The sequence below is a fragment of the Nematolebias whitei genome, chromosome 20, assembly GCF_014905685.2.
Source record: "Nematolebias whitei isolate Nwh7 chromosome 20, NemWhi1, whole genome shotgun sequence".
Lineage (NCBI taxonomy): Eukaryota > Metazoa > Chordata > Actinopteri > Cyprinodontiformes > Rivulidae > Nematolebias > Nematolebias whitei.
This window is the reverse complement of record NC_056517.1, coordinates 35,959,074-35,966,846: the sequence shown is the minus strand read 5'-3', so window position 1 is coordinate 35,966,846 and position 7,773 is coordinate 35,959,074. Positions and strand designations below refer to the sequence as shown.

Genomic DNA, 7,773 nt, shown 5'->3' with positions numbered 1-7,773 from the left:
AAGATAAAATCATCAAGACAGTAGCTAAAAGCTAAAATCATCAAGACTTTAGCTAAAAGATAAAATGACTGCAAGACCAGAGAATAGAGTAAAAATAAGTTACAAAAAATAATTCCCACATTTTTTTTCTGACTTTAATGAGTAAATCTTAGATTCCTCGTACAAACTTTGTACTTTATTTTTGTCCATGTCTATCCCTGCACCTTCCGTTGTTTGGTCACCATTGAGCCCTACAAGTCAGATTAGATTCCCAGCAAATAATAAAATAAATAAATTAGAATATTAGTTTTATTTGTTTACACGCCATCAGTGGCTGTGATTGATTGGGTCAGTTTCGGTCCAGTGAAGGATTTTCTTAAATATTATAAGAGTTCATCTATTTGAGGTCAACTATATATTAGCTGGCCACACAAGGATAAGAATCCATCAAATCAATAAAAGAAAATGCACACATGCCACTCGGTGATGCTCATTGTTCTGTAAACAAAATCAATATGTTCATAAACAATCAGGGTGACCTTTTGGCACCGCCTGACCTTGTTGCTTATGATTAACCTTGCTCACATGGCACCACTGACCTGTGCACCTATAGACTTTATGAATTATAAATGTGCCTCATTATCATAGTTCACTTGTTACAAGATACTATAACCTAAACCTGAATGTGTTCTTTTTGACCCCAGTCTGATGACTTTCCTGATGATTTGTTCACAATTATCATATTTGTTACCTCTTCCTTTTCTTCTCCCCCTCTCTCTTCCTCCACTTTGCATATCACAGACCTCTGAGGAAAGACGAGAGCGGAAGAAGGAGGCGATAAAGAGAGAAATAGTTAACAAATTCAGCCAGTGATTGATGGGCTAATTTCAAGCTCTGAATAAAGCAGTTTCCTAAGTCTGTTGATTCTCCATTTATTAGGGAAGAGAAACATTTATCAAAAAAGTCACACTTTTTGCTTAAGCAATAATTGCATTTTTAAGCCCTCATTAGGTCCTCCATGCATACATAATCCAATTGAATAAATACAGAGCTGGAGAAACAAATTAATACCCTTCTTATGCTAAACTGAAAGTTGAAGATTCAGAAACTTGACTCCAGTTTGAAAACTACTTTGGAGGTGAAAAGATAAGCTGTTGTTAAATCCTTCTTTAATTTAACAAATAATGCCTCTGGGATTTTGCTCGTTGCTCAAATCAGAGCATTTAGCTTTAGCCATTTTTGCTAACAGAAAAAAGACTGTAGAGTCAAATTTGTCAAGTAAAAAATGGCATGTTGGTGTTTAAAATAAAAGTTTTATTTATACATCCTACAACACCTTAAGTGTCTTTAAAGGTGTAAAAAAATAAGGTAGCTATACAGTTGTATAATTTTCACATTTAATTTACATTAGTGGATGTTTGCGTACCAATTAGGGGTTGAGCGACTACATGGTTTTTAAAGTCGACTTCAAAATGATCAAAAGTCAAGCCGACGTCCACTAGTTGATGTGAGGTCATGGGAACTCAAGACATTATTTACAAAAAAAGTAATTTATTATTTACAAAAAAAAAAAAACATTGGGAGTGTATATTTATGCTCCTACCATTTATCATACTGTAAATAAGTTACAAAAAAAAACCAACAACTACTATCAAGCTGCAAATGTTACTTTTACTTTATTTAATCCACTAAATAAAATAAGCCACCGTGGCAGTGGAGGATTCTCCACCAGAAGTGGTGCGCCCCCCTGTTTTTATTTTATTTTATTTAGTGGATTAAATAAAATAAAACTAAAAACAACATCATTTTAGTGAAATACCTTGACACTGTTGATGAATTTCTACCTGTTTGGCAAGACTTTGCCATTCATCTGCTTGGAGGAATCTGTTTTGTAGCTAGCGGCCCGGCGCTGATCACGTGACACAATCACCGACTGCGACTAGTTGACGTGAAATTTAATAACTCACGAGATGTCCTAGAATCAACTGGTAGACTAGTCGACTAATCATTTAGACCCCTAGTACCAATTAGGGATGCATCAATACCTATACCGGTATCAGGTATTGGTTCTGATGCATGCATGTACTTGTACTTATAAAAACACTGTGATACCATTGTACTGGTACCACTTGAAGCAAATGTGAAGTTCACCTTTCAGTGTAGCCACTGATAAACACCACCAGAAAAAAAAAGCTACAACTGACCCAATGAGTGCCATTGGTATATACGAATTGGAACACGAGATTCCAGACAATCTCGCTACTCAGTCCCTGGCAACATGATGAAAACGTTTATTATCATCATCACTTAGGTCCATGAAAGGATAATATGAATTAGTATGAGAGCGGTGAATGAGTTCATGACAGTAAAACTAAGCAAGAGAAAGGTGCTAAGCAAACGCTAGGCTAATGCTTCAAAATGTGTTTTTTGCCATTTCGACTCGAGTCGAGATGCTGCTGCGAGCTGGAAGTCTTTTAAGGAGGTGAGTGAACAAAACTCTGTCCATTGTTTCATTGTTTTATTTATGTTGCTTATTTTCAGGTTTTAGCACAGTTATTGGGTAGGAATGGTGCCTCTGTTGTGCTGGAAATGACTGTTACGATGACCGTTAAAACTGATGTTTTTTTTCTTCATGATGTATGCTTCAATGAAACAAAAAATAATTTTCAACTTACAAACACATTATAGAACATACAATTCATTATTAGAGGTTCTGCTAATTGAGGACGTTGCGGTGCAGTGGTTAAGAGAAGGTGAACATGTGATCGGTACGTCGCCGGTTTAAATCCCCTGACCGTTGCATCAAAATGTGGGTTGGAAAGATGAAGCACCCACACCTACCTCCATTTTCATTTGCCCCACTGTGAGCCCTTAAGCAATGCCCTTAACACCCCATCTGCTCCCCATGGCACCTAGAGGGTAGCCCTCTGCTCCACAAATGTGGGCTGCGATAGCTCGACGGTTGCGTCAGGAGGGACATCTGACATAAAGGAAATGTTTGCCAAATCCTCATGTAAGATGGCTTGGTGTTGCCACTCCTGAAGAAAGGAGCAGCTGAAAGAAGACGAAGAAGTGTAATGTCATTTTTAAGTACTTGTACTGACAAGTATTCAAAATGTACATACTTGTACTCAGTTTGGAATAACATGGATCCCTTGTATCAATGATAAATAATTAAAGTGGAACTAAGAGATTCACTTTTATTAGCTGCTGTACGTCCAGTGAGTGAAGCTTTTGAATCTGTCTGGGGCCAAAGTTTTCCCACTTCTGTCTCTTGGCAGTCTCCTGTAGCTTCAGCTGTTTGCGTATGCAATAACTTCAAAACACCAGTCATGTCTTGTTACCTGGCAACGGTCTCACTGGCGAGCCAAGGCTCTTGTTTGAGCAGGGAGAGAGAGTTTTAATCACCTAGCAAATTTCCAGCACTGACAACAGACAGGGCCTCAGCATAATCTTGTTAGCACGATGAGGCCGTTTTCGGATATCATTGCTAATCAAATCATCCCACTAGCTTTGAGCCTGTTTTTTTTTTCCTACATTTTTTGTTGGTAGGGGTGTAAGGGTTGAAATCATGGTAGTTAGAGCAGATGTGTTTAATGCGTGCATGAATGTGGATTGAAGTCATGGGGATGGCACTGGTTCATGACTTTGGAAAAACTACAGAGATGTAGAAACTGACGAACGTGTGAAAAGATAGCATGATTACGCAACTCTCAATTAAGCGCATCATTCAGAAAATGGTGTGCCTAATTTATTGTACAAAGAGAGATTGTGTTGTATTTTTTTCTAGACTTGAAGACATTCATTTATGCTCAAACTCAATTTGAAAAACTCTGCGTCTCCCAGTAGATGCCCTGCTTTTTTCTTTTCTTTTTTTAATAGCCCAAAGCCACTTGCCAGCACCTAGAGATACTCCTCAACCAAGGGCCCAGGAGAGCCCACACAACAGAGAGAAAATGAGAACAAAGCCAACCTGCAAAGTCTTAAAAAGTTAAAGCATGTACTTTGATAGCCTCGGCCTACCTATTGCAGCAAACTGATCCGACCCCTGGGAGGCTGACAGCACCACAGAGGAAGAGGGAATACAGAAGAGAAGGAGAAGAAGTGGGCCACAGGAGCCCCAAACTCTTCACTCCTTCTATTTTCCATATCTACACACACACATGCAGATACAGTAATTTGATATATGCCAAGCTGATGGTTTTGCTTCTGTTTTCTATCACATCAAGCACATTGGAATATTACCATTCTACTTGACTACTTTCTGCATTAGCATATCTAACTTTGAACAGTGGAGTGAGTGAGAGAACTATGCAAAAATTCTGTATACTGAGCATTTTAATGTAGTGACGGTACCCTGGGATTTCCACTTGCTCTTATAGCTTAAATTTCCTTTTACAAACCTCCCAGCGCACAGTGATATAGCTAAGTGGGTTTACCTCACACCATAATGCATTGCATTAATCTATGTGGGTAAGTTACAGTGAAATCTCAATTTTGGATAACAATTACGTGATAATATGAAATGGTTGTTCTACATTTTAAAATACAGGGCTAATCACATGACCTACGATGACCTTTTTCTTTGCAGCTGATTAACATTTCAAAGTTCAAATAATACCTCAACTACAGCCCCAAATCCCAAATGAGTTGTAAAGGAGGCACCGTGGATGCATCTCCGTCTACCTGGTGTCGGAGCTCGAGTACCTGACCACCAAAATCCTGGGGCTGGTGGGAAACATGGCTTGTGAAAACAAGAAGACCAGGATCATCCCCCCGACACCTGCAGCTGACTGTTTGCAATGATGAGGAGCTCAACAAGCTGCTGAGATGAGGGACCATCGCTCTGGGAGGAGTTCTGACCAACATTCAGGTGGTCCTGCTGCCCAGGAGGACCGAGAGGCCCGCCAAGTCTAAGTAAACAAATCTGTGGCCAGTTTCTTTAGATCCGACGGACCGCCACAAGAGATCCTTCCTGCCCACAGCCATCAGCATCTAGAACAACTCTTTAATGAAACCAGGAGAATGAGCTACAACATTTAATTTCCCTCTGGGATTAACAAAGTATTTTTGAATTGAATTGAAAGCAAGTCATTTCTCACAAAGTTCTCTCCATTACTGTTCCACCACATCAAGTAGTTCTCTGTGTGTTAAGTATAGTCTATGGGTCAATGTTCATTAAGAGCTTGACCCACCAATGTTCTGCCAGGATTCATGTCACAAGCTCAAACATGAACAAGTCCCATCCTGGTTGAAAGAAGCTCATAAGTTCTGAAGGTTCATTCCATAATTTTCCTCTCCAGTCCAATACTTGACCATGATAGCATATTAATTCAACCTTTATTTAGACAGGTAAATCCCATTGAGCCCCGAGGACATTCATATTGTGTATTGGGCCAAATAAATTGGGGAAAGGAGTGTCAGACCTAAATAACATATTGTGGTAGAAGAACAGTATCTGAAAATCAAATGAGGAATAAAATAAATCCTGTAAAAATCTAACTCAGGAACTGAGAGGTGCAGTATCCTCAACTGATGATCTGTTGTGGGAACGTTTCAACCAAGAACTCTTTGGTAATCACCTTAAAGGTCCAACATTATATTTGGTATTTTCCATAAACTAAACTCAATAAATTGGAATAAAGGTGTGAATGTGACAGGTTGCTGGTGACCTACATGTGTCCAGTTTACCACTGTTTTTTGTCTGTCCAAACAGGTCTCCCTTGTAAATGAGTCTTTGAGGCTCAATGTGATTTATCTGTTTAAATAAAGGTTAAATGAATGAATGAAAAAACAGCCTAAAGATGCCCCAAAGCACAATGTTCATAATAGGACATGAAAGGAACTCTGGTTCAAAAATATATATATTTTTTTTACATTTTAGAGTATGTATGCTAATTTGAAGAATAGTATTAATTTACTTAAATATTGTGGTTGGGCTTTTTTGTGTTGACTTGATTTGTCCATTGTGTTGTCCCACGATGGGGAGCAGAGGGAACTTGGAAATGCCCTTTGTCCATCCGTTGATCTGTAAATCATGTGAAATGGATTATTTGAAAATTAAGTGAGTTACAAACTTCTAAAAGAAAAAGGTCCCTGTCCAAAATTGGTTTGCCATGTCAAAATCCAAGATGGCTGCCCCCATATATGTCCATCCATTTTGTGAGCTGGATAACTTGAAAAATAAGCAACTTGTTGACATCCATTTTGGCGTGTGGATGCATCTAGGTGTAAGACAGGCCACCGTCAAAAATTGTGTTTCCACATCAAAATCCAAAATGGCCACAGCCATAGAATATATGTAAAATGGCCACCCCCATTATTTAATGAAACTATTCTTTCTAGTTTTTATATTGCTTAAAGCTATAGTTTCCTCGGTATAGTGGTTGGTGGGTAAACTGAGGTTTAATCAGTGGTGGTCAAGGCCACCAATGGCCACCCTCTGGCTCCACCATTGTGCCTGGTGGTGGATAAAATCTCCGTTCACTTGCCAAGATCTGTCACTCTGTCCCACCACAGACAAGCAAAAAAATCAAACCTAACACTGTTTTTATAACTCCTGCCCGCTTGAACATCTTACACCAAAAACATTAAGTTTTTGTTGTTGTTTTTTTGCATTCCCTGATCAATGCCAGTCTAGAAAAACCCTCATCTCAAAAACTACAAACATTCACTACTCAAATCCACCATCATTTGTTTAAACTATTAGGTGAATCACAATTCTATTACTGGTTTTAAAACACCAAGTATTAACAATAAATAAAACGCCTTATAAGCAAGAGGAAGGTGTGATATTATAGTTAAAAGATGTCACATTTTAATGAAGCCTTTTCAATGTCATCAAATTCCATGTGGAGAATAACCTTTCATGGTTTGTCACAAATCACCAATTAAAGGAACCGTAACACTAAGGTCTCATAATTGCTATGGAATGGTTTAACATTAAATGTGACAATTTATTGCCCAAAGTGTTGTAATTCATTGCCCGCACTAAACCTGTTGTTGGGTTCTAAATCATTGACCTTAAGTGTCAGAAAGCCTTGTTAGATGAGTGTCCATGGTGACAATAAGCTTGAAGCATTTCTCTTTTGCAGTAGCAGGGGGTGGATAGCATCACTGCAATCCCTCACACACACACACACACCCTCCGCCTCCTTCCTGTTATTAAATTTGCCTGTTAATTTTCTCTAAGGGTTTTATGTAATTAATGGACCAGTTTAGAATGGCCAGCGAGACACAAGCCGCCATCACCATCCCTGTCCCCGCGGTCACTCGTGAAGGACCACTCCAGAGGCCCAGTTTGGTCCCTCCAGTGCAGGCGCCAGGCCCCGTCAGTCACACGCCAACCCTGGGACTTGGTCACGTCTATCAGGACGTGACGAATGACGGAGAAATTGGACTGTGTGGTTGGTTGTGGCGGATTTCCCCTCAAGTGGCTGTGATTGTGCTCATTACTGCCCATTTACATTTCATCAGCAAGTTAGCTAGCCCTGTGCAAGCACCACTGACTCACTGGTACAAAGAAGAGGCGATGGTGGCGGCCTGAGGCATGCGAAGGCCTCAAGCACCAAAGTATTAAAAGATACCGTAGGGAATATTTAGAACAAAAAACAGAAATGTACATGAAAGAGAGAAAAACAGTGTGCTTCCTTTCGATCAGATGAAACAAAGAACGAAGGAGGGATTTGAATCAATATGTAATAATGTCCACTGCTGTCTGTCACCTTGTCCTTTCCTGGATGAGGGGGCACATGTAAGCCTCTGTCAGGCAGTGGTTGCATTTGCGCACAATCT

General features: G+C 39.5%; 1 protein-coding gene across 1 annotated transcript in view; it reads left to right on the top strand.

Moving 5' to 3' along the window:
• ofcc1 (orofacial cleft 1 candidate 1) overlaps nt 1-7,525 on the top strand; it is a 163,393-nt gene extending 155,868 nt beyond the window's left edge. Inside the window, 1 exon segment of the mRNA XM_037694000.1 lies at nt 7,196-7,525. Within this exon segment, the coding sequence (XP_037549928.1) occupies nt 7,196-7,525 (330 nt within the window).
• Nucleotides 7,526-7,773: the final 248 nt, after the last annotated feature.